The sequence below is a fragment of the Python bivittatus genome, unplaced genomic scaffold, assembly GCF_059951505.1.
Source record: "Python bivittatus isolate LINGU-HERP-01145 unplaced genomic scaffold, Pbiv_v1 ctg000700_np1212, whole genome shotgun sequence".
Classification (NCBI taxonomy): Eukaryota; Metazoa; Chordata; class Lepidosauria; order Squamata; family Pythonidae; genus Python; species Python bivittatus.
In genome coordinates, this window is record NW_028277098.1 from 102,955,333 (window position 1) to 102,973,770 (window position 18,438).

An 18,438-nucleotide genomic window follows, 5' to 3' on the forward strand; every position below is an offset into this window, starting at 1 on the left:
TGTTATTTAGGAATTAATATGACTGCACCTCCATTGTGAGCTTAGTCAGGAGTGAAAACGAATGCACCCACTGTGGTTTTCAGCTTTGGGTGCCTGGAAGGGATGAGTTGCCCAAGTCAATAGGGAATTGTAGGGGCTCCTGTACATGGGCAAGAGGGGTTGGGGAGTCAGCCCTGCTCCTTTGGGGGCTGCAGCCAGGAGTAATCTGCAGATTCTCCGGTGCCTGGGCCAAGAGAAGCCACTGCCACCGCGCTGGAAGGTGCGAGATGCGTTCTGTTTGTTATACAGTGTTTATTAAGTAGATTCAGTCTTATATGATATACAGACTCAAAAAAATCCACATACTTATGAAATCAGTGCATTTAGCAAGTAATACCATGAATGGAAAGAACCGCTTGATTTAAACAGCTCGTTGGTCTTTAAGTGAATAGGACAAGGAGATTGGCCTGTGCTACTCATTTCACAAACAGAACAGAATTAAGTTGCATCACATAAAACCAAACACGCGATCTAAGAATTAAAATATTAAGCCACATTTACTGGAAAAAGGTCCACTGTCTAGAACACAAAAATATTTCCATAGCACATTGAGGAAAGAAGTCCTCATCTGCTTAGAAGAGCCACGTGAATTTGCATAGGTGCCTGTTAGGAAGAACTTTCTCTTCAGAGGAATTCCCACTGATTTAAGCAGGGAAGTGTCGCCTTCTCAAGCTGCTTTTAAGTGCCTTTGTTTTCTGTTTAGTATCTCTGGGGGGAAATGGGTGGGCTTTGATCACGCTCGTAACTGCACCGGAGGGCTAATGCCTCGGCCGCCTTTCTTCCCGAGGGTGGCCGTGCCTCGCAGCTTGTAAACCGCGCCCTGCCATCCTGCAGTTTGGCTGGGGAGGGGATTCCTAGCAGGAGCAAGGAGCCTGGTGCCCGCCAGCAGTCCACACACCATCTTCTGCATCTGTTGACGGCCAGCACGCTGTCGGGGTCCAGGAGCCATAGGCTAGGAGGGGCCATCCCCTTGCCTGCCCTCTGCTTTAGCCATTCTCTGAGAGACCTTGGTGCCAGGCCAGCCGCAGGGGAGAAAGGGGGTCGGCCGGCCTAAGCCCTTCCTAGCAGTACAGCCCAGGAGGGAGCCGTGGGTGCGGCGTGTTTACGGAGAGCGGCGAAGGGAAACAGGTTAGCGGATCTGTGGCTGCACTAAGCAGATGAGGAAGGGTGAGGTGGGTCTTCCTCGCCAAGACCGGGTCTTGCCGAACACAGGGGTGCTGGGAGTTCTGTACATGTAAACAGTACACTTTCACTGAGTCCAAAGTCAGGAGCAAAAAGTACAAAGGTTCACATTGGTCTTAGGTACATACAGGTGAAGAACTGAGCCAATCAGCTCGGAAACAACCACCAAACCAAACTTTCTAAAGCACCACTAAATGGTATAAAAATCAGACCATGGACAGATTGTAATTGGTATTCTGGTGAAATTGCTAGACTACCTTGTAAAAAGTTTTACAAAAAAAATACAAATCAAAGTTGTATTTAACCCTCTGAGTTCAAAGCAGCATTTCTCGTAAAGGAACTGGTACTAAATGTTACGGCCACCTACGAAAGAATCGGCCTGTAAAGAGGGGGCGGGGGCTGGGGGGATCCTCTCTGCAGAGGGTCCTGCAAATGCCTTTCCCAGGGTCCAAATGCTGCTGTGGGAAAGCAGGGGGTGCTCTTTGCCTCGCTCGCTCGAAGACGGGCCTGCTGAGTGCGGGGGGGGGAGTGGCAGAGCCCCTCCTGCAAATACGTACCAGAGAACTGGCCTTCAGCAGAAAGAGGGGTTCCTCGTCGGTAAGGATCCAGGACAGACCATGGGGGCGTCCCAAGAATCTTACGAAACATGGCTTCTGGGGTCCAATAGGGATTGCAGGCGCTGCGCTCGCCAGAAGGCATCGCAAACTCAAGGTGGGCCGAGTGCCAGCCTCTTGGTGACCGTGGGAGCCCCTTCTGAGTCCCAGACGGTCTGCCACTCATGTACAATGGGGCGGGCGGGCGGACAGCCACCCGGCAGTAAGGGGCCTAGTGAAGAGGGCCGAAGTTACACCAAAGGAGCTTCAGCTGCGTCCACACAGAGCCTCTGGGCCACCCACCCACCATCACATGGCTCTGTGTTCCTGATGCGCCCCTAGCTGCGCCAAGGCCGCAGGCAAGGAGGTGAACTCCGCTCTTTTCCGGACGGCGATTGTCTCTGCCACTCTTGCATGCTAAGGGTTTTGTACTAGGGCTGTTGCTCGCCAGGACCTGGCACAATAAATATTTACACAAAATCAAAGTTGGCAGGAGGAACAGCAGGACAAGCATCTCTAGATTGTGCAGGCCCAGGAGGAGAATCAAGTCAGCAAGGGGGCGGCGGAGGGGCAATAAGGTTGTTAGCAGAGACGTTAATCCCTTCCTCCCCTGGAGAACCCCTCCTCGTCCTCAGGAACGGGTGGGACGCAACAGAGGCCGGCCGGTTCTCCTTCGCAGCAAGCCGAGTGCTCCCCAGGCCGAGCACAGCCTGGACGAGGGCTCTGCAGCGGGTGGCCCTGGGCTCAAGCCCCAGGCTGACTCCGGAGCGCAAGCAAGGGAAGGAACCCTGCCAGGCGGATGGGCTTAGGCATGGAGTGATGCAAAAATGAAACGGGGACAAGTTCAAGAGGCCCTCCCGGGATGGGCCTGTCCAAAATGCGAGCGCGCCCCCCAGCCTGGCAGAGGCGGCTGTTCCTTGGCAAAGCTGGGGAGATGTGGCTGGGGCAGGGCAGGGCAGGGCAGGGCAGGGCAGGGTGAAGAGGGTAAGCAGGTCGGCCCGAGTGTCACCCCAAGCCGTTTCTGGTCGCTGCTGCTGTGGCTGCTAAGGCCGCCCAGTCTCCTCCGTTCCTAATGTTAGCAGCACTGGTCAATATTGCACTGAGCAAAAGCAAGTGCATTTGCAATTGCATGGGCAAGGCAGGGGGGCGGTTGGAAGAGGAGGAGGAAAAAAGGGGGCCAGTCCCCTTCCACACCTCAAAAAACAGGCTCTGGCTGCCACCGTTCTTTGCCCACCGGGCTACGGGCTGCCTTTTCAAGACAAGCCTACCGCTGTGACTTGCGGAGGAAGTTCCGTTTGCGGGCTCTAGCTCGCCCCCTTCCACACACCTTCCGTTTTGGGGTGCTATGCCGCTCTCTTGCGGGCCCCGCAACAAGGAACCACCCTGGCCTCCTCAAGGGAGAGCCGGGGCTGGCGGGGAGCGCCCAGCAGTGAGGTAGAGTGTGGAGGAGGAAGGCCAGGGAGCTGCTGAGGTTTTGCCACAGAGTGACCCCCCCCAAGTCCTCCTGGCAGGACGACTGCGGTCCGAGCGTGGCAAAGGGGGCCCGGGGCTGCGGCCAAAGGATCACTTGGCCAAAGGGAGGGAGACCCGAAAGTGTCCCCCCCCTTTTCCGCCGGCTTCAGAGCCTCGCTGGTCCGTTTCTCCTCCCTGCCTCCCGGCTCCAGGAGCTGGACCGCCGGAAAGCGCATGTGGCGGTGCAGGATTAAACCTCTTCCTCACTGAGAGACACAAAAGTGGCAATTCTGTACAAACTCAAGAATCCATTTTTAGAAAAAAAAATAAATTATGGGGAAGAGAAAGAACGGGGAGAGGGTTGGTGAGTTTCTCAATAAATATGCAATTCCTAAGACGTGAAAGGGGCAGGAGAAGTGGGAGGGGGGCGGTGAAAAGGGCTCTACCGTTGCTGGGCTCCACAAGTAAATCCTGACCGTGCCCGAAGCTCCATCCACCCCGATCCCGTTTTCTCCCCAAACCACCATAGTCCTACGTCCTTCCAGGCTGCGGGGCTGGCTCTGGGTTGGCAGAGGGCGCTGGCTTGGTCAGCTTTGAAAGGCAGGCTCCTTGGGCCACAGGCTCCTGGTCGAAGAGGGATCTTTCGGGGTTCCACCTGATAAACATCAAGAACCTGTGCCAGGGTGGTGGTAGGCAAAGGAATGGCCAGTCCTGAGCAGATTATCAAGAGAGCCTCGGGCGAGCGGTGGACAGTGTCTTCCGGCACAGGAGCCGCAGGGAGGCGAGCAGTCAGTTCTGCTGTAAAATGAGGTTTTCCAGTTCATCTGCAGAGCGGAGGAGGAAGGCTGCGGATTCCCGGTAGCCGGCAATCAGCTGCCGCACAGCACTGATCTCGGTTGGGCTGAGCTGGGCGGCCGGCACCCCCCTGTTCGTGCTGTTGGCCGGGGGGGTGGCGCTGGACGTGCCGCTTTTCATGCTGAGGTCAGTGGGGCCTGCAAAGCAGAGAGGGAGGGAGACAGAGGTGTCAGGCCGAGGGACGGAGGGAGCAGCCCACCAGGGCCCAAGCCCCAACTACAGTCCGCAGATAGCAGGTGGGGCCCTGTGGTTTTTTCCAAAAATACTACGAAAGGGCTGTGCGATACTTCAGATTTGAGTCCAAAAAGGGGGTTTGCAGCGTGGTAGGTTGTGAAAAGAGCACAATCCCAGGAAAAGAGGGGGCTTCTTTAAAGAGCTGCAAAAAGGGGCTCTGCTTGCTCTCCGGTGCACCCCAAAGCCCCCTTTTCAAAAATGTTCCTGCAGAGCACTTTGAGCAAAAGACCAAGCAGAATTCGGATCTTCAAACGGAGCCTCTTTAAACATGAAGGTAAGTCAGTGCTACTCCTGCGCATTTAAGCCCCCTCTTCTTGGGGCTGTTGTTTGGGGCGCAAGTTTAGAATTCTACCCATGTTTCCTGCACAAGAAAATCTGTCTGTCTGAGTCAGCCAAAGGCGGTCAAAAAAGGCAAGGTGCTGGCCTGGAACACGTGATTTAGATGTGTTGATGCATGTAAAAAAGGGGGCTTCAGTTGCATGATTGTGGCCATCATCTTGACTTTTTTGCCCCCCCCCTGGTGCCCTGATAAGAAAACACAGTAGACAAGACATCCACAGAAGAGGTGGGCAACCAAGTTAGAAAGAAGAAGAATCTGGGCAAACCAGGCAGGGGAAGGAAACGGGGGGAACCCCCTTCCTTTGCATGAATTCAGATCTCCAGGACCAGATCAGCTGCGCCTTCCTGGATCATGGGCAGAGGCAACGGGTGTCCTTACAAAGCACGCTACGGCTTCGTGAAAGGAAAATGCAGTTTCAGGCCGGATCAACAGGAGTATGATTTCCACTTCACAGGAAGTAATCGTTATTTGGGACAAAGATAGATAGATAGATAGATAGATAGATAGATAGATAGATAGATAGATAGATAGATAGATAGATAGATAGATAGATAGATACTTCTTGGATGAGGAGGCTCCCCGGTCAGTCACTCATGCCCTGGTCATCTCTTGGTTAGACTACTGCAATGCCGTTTACATGGTAGCTATCCGGAAACTGCAGCTGGTTCAAAATGCAGCCCCACATATGATAATGAGTGCCCGGAGGATGGCACACCTAACACCTTTGCTGCGGGAGCTGCACTGGGCGCCAGTTTGCTTCCGGGTCCAATTCAAGGTGTTGCTTATCACCTTTAAAGCCCTACATGGCATGGGACCAGGTTACCTGAGGGACTGTCTCACCCGTCACATCAACCTATCCCACCCAGTCAGGCAGAGAGGGCATGTCGCGGGTCCCGTCAGCGAGGGAATGTCGGCTGGCAGGGCCCAGGAGGAGAGCCTTCTCTGCCGTTGCCCCTGCCCTCTGGAATGTTCTCCCCCCAGAGGTCCGGCGGGCCTCCACCCTCCCGGCTTTCTGAAAAGATTTAAAGACCTGGCTCTGCCAGCGTGCATGGGTGATGTGGGCTCTACCCGTCCCTGGGGGTGGTTAGCCCCCTGATGACGCTCCCTGGAATTACTTGCCAACTCTCCATCTTTCTTGGACCCTATTTATTTTTAGGACTGTTTTTATGTTGCATTTTAATGAATTTTATCTCTGCTGTAAACCGCCCAGAGTTGTTTCAACGAGATGGGCGGTGACCAATTTGATAAATAAATAAAAAATAAATAAATTATACACGGCTTTGGTAGACCTCATCTCCAGTAGCGTGTCCTTAAGTAGGACTCAGGGACGTTAGAACAGGTTCAGTGAAAGGCAGTGAGAACGATCAGGGGCTGGAAGCAGCTGGGGAAAGGCAGCCCTGAGAAAACCAGCTGATCTGGGAACACGATGGCCTCCTGAACACTGAATGTCGAGCTTTGTTCTCTCTCATTCGGAGTACAGGACGTGGAATAATGGACTTATACAGCAAGGCACATCCAGACAAAATGTTAGGAAACAATAATAAGAATTTGAGAGTGGAATCAATTACTGGGGAGGGGGCGGGCTCCCCTTCCCTGGACATAGACTGCCTGGTCTTATTTATTTACAGGTAATCCTCGGGTTATGACGGCAACTAGGACCAGTATTGCCGTTGCTAAGCAATGCGGTTGTAAAGCGTGACGCCACGCAACCGCACCGCTTAGCGACAGCAGTCCCGGCAGTCCCGGTTGCCATCCGAACCCCAGGACCATGTGGGTCGTTAAGCAGGGAGCTCACATGAATGCGAAATGGGAAGAGGCGGGAGTCCCAGGCAAGGAGTGGGGGCTGCGTGGGTCCCACAGGGGTCGGGCTGCCGCAGGCGGGGGAGTGTTGCGCATGAGCCCAATGCAGCGGAAGCTGAAACTTGCTGGGCACGTGGGACTCGAAAGCATCCTCCTTTGTGGTCAGGGAGATGGGATGACATTGATGGTGCTCCCCCCCACCAAGGGACTCAGACAAGAGAAAACATGGAGCACCATAACATTACCAAGTTTTATGAAGGCAAATGGTTCTCTGGACCAGGGTTCTCAACCTTGGGAATCCCCCCCTGCCAAGCCCATGAGTCTAACCGTCATGATGAGGGGCTTTGTCCATCTGCCTCTATTTAGTTTCTGCACACAACCGTCCCTCTAGAAACCAGACCCCAAGGGTATCTGGAAGCCAACGTGCAGATCAGAGGAACAGTCGGGAAGCTGCAGTTCAGGCTCATGGTGACCCTCGGCTGGGGAGGTCCAAAAGAGGTGCTGCGGATTTCACTGGATCCAGGGCGACCTCCCAGGCTCGGCCACTGCCCGGGCTTGCCCCAGAAATCTAGCAGCAGGGCGGGGCGCCTGTCGGGGCACGCAGGGGCCGTGGCAGCCTCCCTCCTTACCGTTACTGTGATTCCCTGTCTGGAGTGAAGGAGTCGGTTGCAAGCTGCCGCCCAGGGTCCCATAACTCCGATAACTGTAGTTCAGGCTCCCGTTGATGTAGACGGGATCTTGGGAGAAGGAGGAGGCTGGCAGTGAATAAGAGGAATGCGTGACAGCCGACGAATCCCGGGAGTGCTGCTTGTCAAGTGCAACTGGTTCGTCCTACAAGGAGAGGAACAAAGGACAGGTTGTAGCCCTCGGGGTCCCTCGGCCACCACAAGCAACTCGCTCGCTTGCCACCTGCCTTGCTTGCTCCCTTTTCTTTAATGCAGAGCATCAAACCTCTGGAGGCCAAAGGCTAAGTGAGCCCACCACGACTAGCCAGATGCTCTGGAGATCTCTCAGAAAGGCATGAAGCCAACAGCCTCCTTCCATCGTTGGCCCCCAGACCATGAGTGGTGGAGCCAGCACAGGCCTCGTGCTGTATTGCTCTCCAGCCTCTCCTCCAGGGAGTTCTCCAGCCCCTTTTCAATCTATCTAAGACAGGAGCCATCGCTCCACCGGGTGGCAGAGAATTCTACACTGTGCAAAGAAGGTCTCTGTGCTCTGAATATGTACTAATCAAATTAGGAGCATCAACATTATTAGGGGTAAAAGCATTTCTAAGACCGTGTCTTGTACCATATAAACTTATTCTGCTGGATCAGACACCCTGGCCCATCTAGTCCAGCAGACTGTTCTCCCAGCGGCCAGCCAGCTGCCCAAGGAAGCCCACTGGTCTCCCAACAGACGACAGTCCCGCCCCCATCAAGGCTAAGAGCCAACCCTTTGAGTGGCAAGCTAGCTTGGTGGTGGTGATTCTCAGTTAAAACACCCTAATCTTTTAAACTGTTTTTCCTCAGAAAAATGTTCCTGCAATCTGATAACTTTGTTTGCCTCTGGACTAAGTTTAGTGCATTAAATGAGTCCACATTTTAACAATGTAAGTTCTTTGACTTTTGCTAATTGAGCAGAAAGTATCAACAAAGTGTAAAGCCCTTTAGGAGATACATCAGAGCAAATTCAGTTAACTTACTTTCAATCTATCAAATACTGTCAAAAAGAAATGAATGTCATTAACATGCTCTTCTGCAATCCCTCGTAAAAGGGACAGGCACCTTATCCAAAGCAGCTTTAGAACATCAAATAATGCTGATTAACGTGTTGCTGACGAATCAACTAAAGTTTAGTTAATTTCACTGTGTGATGTTTGCAGCCTATGATGAGACGATACAGCATGCAGATGTGCTGAACGGCAGGAGAATGGCTAATAAAAGTTCCTCCCAGCTGAACATGTATTTGGGAACACGTTCCCCCAACGCAGCTGTGGCACAAGGAACCACAGAAACTGCCACCCCCGAGACCACCATGGCCAGGACCACTGAGAGAAATAAGTCTTCCCCAACCCCTTAATCCTTTTAACCCAAAGTCGTCAGCAAAGCCGTTGACGTGTGGGGGCTCCCTAGGGAAAAGCCACAAGCAAGAGTGCCACCATCTTTGATCTCCCCACCGACTCCGGAGGCACCGCTTGCAAGCTTTCTTGAAAGGCACAACCGGCCCATCTTCTTAAATATAAAAAAAAGATTATAAGCAAGATCTGTTGGGGAGGTCATCCATCAACACAGGGTCAGATATCAGCATCATGATGATGATGATGATGATGATGATGATGATGATGATGATGAAGATACCCAGTGACTCTGGGCTGGATAGGGGTTCTAGTTGAGTGGTTATCCCAGAGTTGTGGACTTCAACTCCTAAAGTTGCCAAGATTGAGCAGCTCTGGTCTGGAGGCTGTGAGGGTCTGGATGTGGGGGAAGAGACTCATGTTTAAGCGTACCATGAGAGTGCCTTTGGGTCTGGAAACCAACGGAGGCTGGGGACATTCCCTTTGGTTCTGGATAAGGTAGTGCTCCCTCATATAGCACACATTTGTAGCTTGGCAATCCTCCTGAACTCACAACTCCTGCTTGAGGAGCAGGTGGCCACTGTGGTGAGGAGGTCATTCGCACAGCAGTATCTTGTGTGTTGATCACAACCATTCCTAGATCAGATGGCCCTACTCACAGTCACTCATACTTCAATCACCTCTCAGTTGGACTAGTGCAGTGTGAAAACTGCAGCTGGTCCCAGATGCAGCAGCCTAAGATATTGTGGGCGCATCTCATTTTGCCTGGATAACACTTCTCCTCCAGGAGCTGCATGGATTACCGACTGGCTTCTGGGTGCAATTCAAGGTGCTAGCTGTCACCCTTAAAGCTCAATGTGGCTCAGGAACGGGATATCGTGAGGACCTTCCCTTACCAGTGATGTCTGCCTAATCCCAAAGAACTGAAAGGGAGATCTCCAAACTCTGACAGAGTGTTACTGCTGGGGCCATGAAGGTGCATCTTTTCAGATGTTGCCCCGCTTCTATGGAACAGCATTCCCCCTGAGTTTGGATCAGCATGAACAAAGTCATTAAGATCTGGCTTATCCAGGGAAGTGTCTGAGAACTGGGTCCCCCTTGTATGAAGCTGTGATTAAATACATATGGTCCTCGGGTTATGACCACTCGTTCAGCAACCATTCACGCTTATGATGGCGTTGGACAAATGGTAGTTATGACCAGTCCTTGGAGTTCCAGCTGGCACAGCGTCCCACAGTGACGTGACTGCAATTTCCGACATTCCCTGCTGGCTTCCCGCAAGCAAAGTCAGTGGAGAAGCTGGCAAAAAGTTGGAAGTCATGGTTACATGAGGTCCTCGCTTAATGACCTGCATGGTCCTCACTTAACAGCGGCAACTGGAACCACCAGAACTGCCATCCCTAAGCGGCCTGATCGATTCCAGTCCCAGTTGCTGTCGTAAACCAAGGACTATCTGTATTTTGGATCAGTTTTCCTCAGCACGATGTGATGCTTTAATTCTATGTTTTTCACTGTCCGCCATATTGTTGAATTGGGGAGCATAAGCGCTTATTATGTTAGAGTCAGTTCTAGGACTGAAGTGGCACGTAAACGAATTCTGATCACGTAAGTTTTGGAACCAAACCAGTACCCCGAGTCAAGGATGGGGCGCAGAGGCTCGGGGACACTTATCCCCACACCCAGTGCCGGAAAAGAGTTCGGTTCCGGGGCCGGTACCTGCGACGTCTGGTAGATCTCCAGCCGCATCCTCTTGGCTGCTTTCCGCGTCTCGCTCTCACAAGCGGCCGCCAGGATGTTCTCGGCCATGGCTGAGGTCAGGTGAGGGGGGGTAGGCCTGGTCTGCAGGAAAGGAACATTTTCAGGAAAGCCAGCAGCTGGAGCAACTGAATATGGCTATATTTATGGCTATGTAAGGTTCAGTTGAAAAGGTAACACGAGCAACTAAGAAGGCCGAGAAGGGGAAGAAGAATGAAAGGTCTAAAGCAGTGTTTTTCAACCTTGACAACTTGAAGATGCGTGGACTTCAACTCCCAGAATTCCCCAGCCGGCATAGGGAATTCTGGGAGTTGAAGTCCACGCATCCTCAGGTTGCCAAGGTTGAAAAACCCTGGTCTGAAGGATGTGCTGACAAGACATTTGACTTCCTGGGCCTCAGGAGCCCCACCACCGGGGCATTGGGACTGCAAAAGCCCTGATCCACATCCAGGACATCAGGCAGTCACCTGAGAGAAGGCAGTCTTGGTCCCAAGTGGACAGGCTCTCAAGATATAGCCAGCGTTTTCCACTGTGCGCAGCCACAGACCAGAAACACCGGGTGAAATAATGGGTGTCATAACGCAACCCCCAACAATTCTGCCTCTGCCACATTTGACACCAGGGGAAGCCCCCAAATGCCTTGCCAAGGCAGCCCCCACATAAAAGCCTGTGGCTAGATCTGGACCCGGATGTGACCAATGCAGGGGCCAAATTATCCAGGGGCCAAGGGAAGCAATCACGGCTACCATCCAGGAGCAAAACTGTGTTGAGGGTGGTCTTGCCCTGTGGTGGGGCTGATTCTCAGACGAAACGCGTCCGGAGCAAGCCTTAGGCCTACAGCCTCCTACTGGTGATCAGCACCCGGGTCTTGTCTGAACTGGCCCTCTGTTTTTTGGCTCCCCAACCTCAGGATCGCAACCGCTTTCCAAAAACCCAACGGAAACAAGAACCAGGTATCACCCCATTGACAACCCCACAACCCAAACCTCAGGGCAACGCCTCCAGCCATTTCACGGGTGTTGACTCACAGCCGGTCTCAGGGCCTTACTCTGAAAAAGGTCACCAAGAGGTGGCCCTGATACACCGGCGGCGTTTCGAAAGAGGAAGAGTGGCAACCGGGAGGCCGGCACAGAAAAACAGGAGGCCAGCAGAGCAGCAACGGGAACACTCACCATTTCCATGCCGTTTTTCTTCATGCGGCGGCAAGATTTGAGGTAAGTGCGGATACGTTTGCGAGCTCGTTCCTGGAACTCTGGGAACTGCCTGCTGCAGGACTCAATGATGGCCTGGATTTTCTCTTTGGGCTGTTTGGAGATGGGGACCATGCGGTCTAGGTTCTCATCCACAAAAAGGCGTACAAACATCTGCAGAAGCAACAGGGAACAAGTCAGGCCCCTCCTCCTCCTGGCCCGCGTGGGCTACCCACAGAACGGCCGCCGGCTCAGGCCCTCAGCGGGGGCTGCATCGGAAGCCTTCTGCCGGGCCAGCAAGGCCTCTCCCGCTGGGAGTCGGGGGAGCAAGGCCGACCCTCCCCTCGCCACCGGCGCAGCGCCCGTACGTTGAAAGCCTTTAGCCGCTCGGGGTCCATGCCTTCCGAGTCGTTCATCTTGTCGTTGTCCTCGTGGTCGTCGTGGTCATCGTCATCATCGTCAGCCGTGGGAGCTCTGCCCACGGTCAGGTCTTCGGGACATCCGCTGACCTCGGTCTTGACGGAGTCGTAGCTGCCAGAGCTGTAGGGGGGGGACTGCCGGAAGAGGAAGGGGTCACCAGCTTGGACCCTCGGCTCGCCCCCGTCACCCTGCTGGGACGTTCGGATTTCCCCCGGGTTCACCCTCCCTGGGCACGTGTCTGGGTCTCCTGGCGAGATCAGCCTTATCAATGTGCAGCCCACTCCTGCCCTTGCTGGAGCTCTTCCAGCCCCCAGAGCAGCCGCAGGGGCACCGCAGAGTTATCTGGCGAGGAGCAGCACAGGGGCCCCACTCGCCCACCCTGCTCTCCTCGGAGATGGGCTGAATGGCCTCGCTGTAGCCCCACCTCACTTGGTACCCCAAAAGGGCTGTCTGATTCCTGCCAGAAGAATCAAAGGAACGCAACTCCCAGCCATGCGTTTGTCTCATCCAACCAAGTTGGCAGCCAGTGCCCCAACTGGTGCTGCACAGTTCCACCCTCTCCGTCCCCTTTCCTCAGCCCCGAAATCCCCATTTCTGAGTTACGTTCCCCGCTGCGCTTTCCCAGAACGAGGAGTCCGATGCCTAAATTGGCTTAATGCGGTTGGTGTTAAACTACTTTCTCCTGTACGCACAGCTTCTCTGTAATTTCTGAGCCCGGCGCATCTCTTCCAAAACTGGGCGTCCTCAGCGTCACGAGGGCAGGCCAGCAAGACCCACCTCGCGTGGGACGGTGCGCGTTTGATGGGCTGGGTGGATGGGAATGCTAGCCAGAACCAACCAAGAGGGGACCCCGGATTCCTAGGTTTGGCTTCTGCTTCTTTTCACGTGACGATGCCAAGCCCATCCGGGGGCCTCCCTGGCAAGCCCTCCCGTTTCCTTCCCTTGCCTCCAGCTGCCCGCGCCTTCCGACTGCACCGCAGGCGGGCCAGGAGCCAGCCCCCGACGGCCGCCCGCTCAGACCCACCTCGGTTGTGCTTTTGGCTCCGTACTTCGCCCGGCTCCGCAGGCCGTCGGCGCTGCAACTGTCCGACTGGTAGGCCGAGGTGACGTGAGCAGGGGCCAACTTGTCGCAGAGGTTGATGGGCTGGTCCTCCGACGAGGCACTGAAATCCATGGGGGCACCAGCTCCATTTCCGTTCACCTCTGGGTAGGTGGCGTCGCCCTGAGTGCTGCTGGAGGTGGAGGGGTTCAGGGTGGACGAGCCATTCCCGCTGCAGCTCTCCGAGGAGGAATCGTCTGCAACGAGAGAGCCGGGTCACCCGGCGCTGCTGCGACCCCAGCTCTGCGTCCAGCGGAGCCTTTCGCCAGTGCCGGAAGGCCCCTTTTCCCCAGGGGACGCCCTCTTCTCCCCCTGCCCGCAGCCAGTGAGGAAAGCCCCTTCAGTGGGGGGCAGGGGAGGAACTTGCTGGGGGCCGCGCTCCCCAAATCAGCAGCGCCAGGGCCCACAGCGGGAGGATGCTGCAGGAACCGTAAGGGGTGGAATGGGGGCTCCGTGAAGCAGCAAGCGACAAGGCACTCGTTCTGCCCCTTCAAAGCCCCCCAACCTCAGCCATCCAAAAAGCCCAGTGGGAGACCTCTGGGGGAGCGGAGGGTTGCGCCCCTGTCTTAGGAAGCGCATCGCCAGGGAAGGAGGGGCTGCTCTGAAGGGACAGGCTGGAGTGGGGGGCCGGTCCAAACAGCAACACCAGAAAGCTCACTTTCCCCCAGAGATTTTGCAGCAGCGGAAGCCAAAAGCCAGGAGGAGCCCGGTAGCGCCTTTCCGACCGACGAATCTCACTGAAGCTCACAAAAGCTTCTGCCTTTGGATAAAACGTGTTAGTCGGAAAAGGCGCTACTCCTGACGGTTTGCCACCGCAGACTCCCCGGCTCTGCCGCGTCTGCACATCCCGGTTCCGAGTCCAGTTTGGCAGGTTCGCTCAAGTCTGTTTTGCAGGCTCGGAAAACCCGTTTGGCGGTTAGGAGACCGGGCGAGAGGGACGAGCGGGCGTATCCTGGCTGGCCGGCTGGCCGGGGCATTTCCCCCTCATCCACTCAGCGCTCTGCAGCCTCAGCTCTGACCCGGGAGACCCTCAAGGGGGCATTTTCTGCCCTCGAGAAGCCTTCCTGACGTAGAGGGGCGCCCACGCCTCCTCTCTCCCCGAGGATGGGACCCAGGGTGGGCTGCCCAGTGGAGATCCGAGGGGCCTGGCCGAAGCCTCGCTCCCTCCTCCACCGGGGCAGCTCTGGTCCGCCTGGCCTCCAGCCACTGGCCTTCCTGCCGCTGGGATCCCATCTGACCCCCCCCAACCTGCAGACGTTCCTCCTCCTCCTCCTCCTCCTCCGCTGTTGCCGGGCTCTGCTGCTTCCCCGGTTCCCATGGAGATTGCCTACGTGCCAGTCTTTAGCCCCCCTTCCCCCCCACTGGAAACACTTGTTCCAGCCCTGGAATCCATTGTACCAAGCACACATGCCGGGGCTGGCACTGCCTCCCTGCTGGGCGGCCCGGGAGCAACGAAGAGGCGTCCCGCGCCCAGCCCTCTCCTGGGGGCACCCTTTCCCACCCATCTTCCCCTGCTCCAGCTGCATCTCCAGGGTTGACCTCCATGGCCTCGCAGCCCCAGGCCCACCCCTGAGGCCGAGGCAACCCCTCTGCACAGGCCCCGTTCTGGGCCCTCCCCACAGGCTCAGCAAGAGACCCTGCAGCACACTCCCCCTTCCCGCGCCAAGGGCTCCCACGCGCCGCTTCCTGCCCGGGGCCAAAAGCTGGGGGGCAAGCAAAGGAGGGCAGAGGCGCCCCCGACGTCCTCCCGCCCGTGCCTTCCCCCAAGGGGTGGGACGACTGGGGTCCAGCCGCTGCTGGGGGAGAGAGAACCCCTGCCCTCACCCTCCCCGGCTCCAAGCCAGGCAGGCAGGAGGCACCCTCCAGGTGCTCCGAGCCACAGCTCCCATAAGCCTGCCCTCTGGCCACACTGGCTGGCTTATGGGAACTGTAGTCCAAAGGGTCCGGAGGATGCCAGGTGTCCAGCCCCAGCTCGGCCTCCAAGCCTGTGGTGCCTCCATCCCCACCTCTGCCAGCTGGGAGGATCTATTTGTTTGCGGGATCTCCTCGGATTCCGCACTCTTTAATCTCGATTAATCACTGACCCAGATGAGGGAAGCGCAGGAGGGAGGCTGGGGGGGCTGCAAGGTGATGTGGAAGGAGGAAACTGCCCAAGCAGCAGAAAAGGAGCCTGCCAGGCGCTGTTTGCAAGGTGCCCTCAGGCTCTTCTTAGGTTGGCAAGCGAGACGGGCAAGACATATGCCCATCCGGGCTTCGTCCTGTGCCAGGGCTCGCCTAGATGCCTGGCCAGAGGGCCCCTCCCTTGAATTGCTGCTGTGCAGAGGGGGGGCCGCTGGAGAGGCTCTCCCCGCTCCCGCTCAGCCCCTTCCGAGAGGATCACCAGCTTGATCTGCCCGTGGCTCTTGGGAGGATTAATTCCGCTGGCCCCAGAGCCAAGCGGGCATTGCCACAGCAACCGAGTGCCTCCTCTACGTGCACCCCGGGACAGCCCTCCCTGTAGGCCCGTGGGCTGCCATGGAAAGGGGTAGCATCCCAAAAGGCCCCAGGGCGACCGCGGTGGCGTGGCACTGGCGCCCGGGTGCCGCTGGCCATCCCCACCACCAGAGGCAGCTCAGAGGGATTATAGCTGGAGGGCATCTGCAGGGCGCCAGGTTGGGGACACGGGTTCAAACACCCACCTTGGCAACAGAAGCCTCCTGGCCCACCCCAAGGGCCTCCGGCGCCCAGAATTCAAAAGGTGCCAGCCTCTCATCGTGGAAGACAATTCACTACGGTCTGCTTTGTGAGAGTCTGCGCGGTGCAGCGGTGGAGGGCTGGGTCCACCAGAGCCGCGGGGGGGAGGGGGGAGGCACACCCCATCCTGACCTCCTGAAAACCAGACTCCAGATGACCCCAGACCCCCTCCCGGAGTCACCCCCGCCATCTCGAATTGCACGCTGCTTCCTTTCTCTTGCCCACAAGAGGCTCTTATGTGCGTTCGCCCCCCCCTTGGAGGAGCGACTTCTGCCCTGGGGGGGGGAGGAGGGAGGGAGGGAGGGAGGCTGGGCTCCCCCCAGAGCAATCCCGATCCAGCTGCGGGAGGGTTCGCTTCGTTCCCACGACTGACTGTTCTGACATGGGTCGAGAGTGGGGCCATTTGCAGAAAGGCAGCGGGACGATCTGAACTGCGCCTCCTCCCCGCCCTCTTTCCAGGACTCAGCTGCTTGAGGAGAGATGGGGGAGGCGGGGGGGCCCAGCAGCTGGGCCTTTCGGGGAACCACAACTGCTCCCGCTGCCCTGCCGCCCCCACGACCCGATTCCACTAACCAGCGCACAGACACACAGGCGCCCTGGCTGCGTCCGCACAGTGTGTAACGAGCTAAACCGAAGACAGGGAGACCAGGTGGCGACGTTCACACATTAGCGGAGCAAAACTTTGCACTTTTGTTCTTGGCGCCGGCTTCTGCTCCTTTTTTCAGTTGTGGGTCATGTGTTCTTTTACCACTGTTTATATGATTGCTTTTATCTTTAAACTTTGTTCGCGCCCAGAGTCTCTTTGGCGAGAGGGGCGGCGGCATAGGTCTAAATAAATGGAGCCAAAGAAGTAAACTGCTAAGCTCGATCAGCGCCAACCTGCGTAAGGTTTTCTGGTTTTGGCCCTTTGGGGGAACTCGGCTAATTCGCTCCATGGATCACATCCGACGTCTTGTGAAAACACCGAAGACGGGCAAATCTCGCCAGCCAGACGACTGTACCGGTGCAAGGCCAGTGCCTTGAGCCCGGGAGCAGAGCACACCCTTGGCACGCACCCATTCCCGGACCCAGCGCTGGCAACCCTCGCCCTTCCTTTCTCCAAGGCCTTTTTGTCTCCCTGCCCCATGTGCCGGGACGAGACCACGGACAGAGCCACGTTAGGGCTGGGAATCGGGTCCTGGTCACCCACGCGCTTGAAGAGGCAAGGGTGGGTGACGTGGTTCTGGACCACAAAGGGAATAAAACAGCTGCAGCGGGAGGATCCCCCTACAAGGCCGCCACTCTGCACACGGGCAGGAGCTAGGCTGCACCCTGCTCTGTGGGAGAAGCGGACGATCTGACACGCAAGCGGAAAACGGGTCCTTGCGGGAGTGCAAAAACCCCACTTTCTGACTCGGGACAGGGAGCGACCAGGAGGACAAATGGACAGCTGCGGTTGCTCCCACCGTTGCTAAAGCCTCCGAAAAAGCATTTCCAGTTCCCCGTATATATTGACGGATAATCTCAATTTATAAGGAAACGGACTCTGGGCGGCATAAATTAAAATCAGCTCCGTACAGAAGATCAAGCGAAAACACCACCAGCAGCATCTCATAATGGGGGGGTCGCATTCCTTTACCAGGGGGCACACCACCCGCAGCTTGGTAGAAAAGCCACATTTTTAAAGAAGGTCTAAAGCTATATTTCTCAACCTTGGCCACTTTCAGAGGTGTGGACGTCAACTCCCAGAATTCCCCAGCCAGCATGGCTGGCTGGGGAATTCTGGGAGTTGACGTCCACACTTCTGAAAGTGGCCAAGGTTGAGAAACACTGGTCTAAAGGCTTGCAGGATTGGGGAAGGTCTGGATCTCTGGGGGGAGGCTATGCTCCTGGAATACCATCCCCTCCAGGAGAAGATGCTGGCACAAAAGCCGCCCCGCCCCGCAACCCAGGACTGAAAGTAGCGGCCAGGAACAATGACCTGGGGAAGAGAAAAAGTGCTGCACGTCACCGGGGGGTGGGTGGGGTGGAATTTGTACACGAAGGGCTGGAACGTCCCTTTTTTCCTACTCAAGGCAACGGCAGGTGCACGCTGGCTCCAAAGTCCAACCTGTCTCGGCTGTGTGCGGGAGGGCGGGAGGGATGGCAGCGGACAGAGCCAGCCCCACTGCAGTCCTGCCCATCATGCTGCTCGCGAGAAATGCCAGCAACAGGGCAGTGGGCACTTCCCTTATTTTGTAAACCAACCAGGGATTGATGTTTGCTCTTTGGTGGCTTATCTTTGCTCTTTGGGAAAGATATTCGGGTGCAGCGGTTTGTGACGGTCGTAAGTGCGAGTACAGGTTGTAAAGGACTTTTTCCGAAACCGTCGTAATTTTGAACCATCATTAATCAAACGGTCATTAAGTGAGGACTACATGTATAAAGACCAAACTAATGACAGAGGTACAATAACCAGCCTTAAGGTTGACAAGGAGTGGTGGAGAGCTTGACTTCTAGGATCAACCGTCAACAGTAAAGGAACCAGCTGTCAAGAAATACGCCGCAGACCAGCACTTGGCAGAGCAGCCAGGAAGGCCTTGGAAAAGATATTCAGATACCGTGATGTGTCTCCACCTACAAAGCTCAGAATCGTGCAAACCATAGTCTTCCCTGTGACAATCTATGGAAGTGAATGTTGGATTTTGAAGAGCAGGAGAGGAAGAGTATTG

The 18,438-nt window shown here is 55.9% G+C and overlaps 1 protein-coding gene across 6 annotated transcripts in view; it reads right to left on the bottom strand.

The window, feature by feature from the left end:
* Positions 1–517: 517 nt before the first annotated feature.
* NOL4L (nucleolar protein 4 like) overlaps positions 518–18,438 on the bottom strand; it is a 115,746-nt gene continuing 97,825 nt past the window's right edge. For all 6 annotated transcript variants that reach the window (XM_088153705.1, XM_088153706.1, XM_088153707.1 and 3 more), the window contains 6 exons: positions 12,941–13,212; positions 11,865–12,050; positions 11,479–11,670; positions 10,268–10,390; positions 7,125–7,326; positions 518–4,258 (listed from right to left, as the gene is read on the bottom strand). In XM_088153705.1, coding sequence (XP_088009831.1) covers positions 4,056–4,258; positions 7,125–7,326; positions 10,268–10,390; positions 11,479–11,670; positions 11,865–12,050; positions 12,941–13,212 — 1,178 coding nt within the window. In that variant the 3' untranslated portion in view covers positions 518–4,055. The remainder of the gene's footprint in view (positions 4,259–7,124; positions 7,327–10,267; positions 10,391–11,478; positions 11,671–11,864; positions 12,051–12,940; positions 13,213–18,438) is intronic.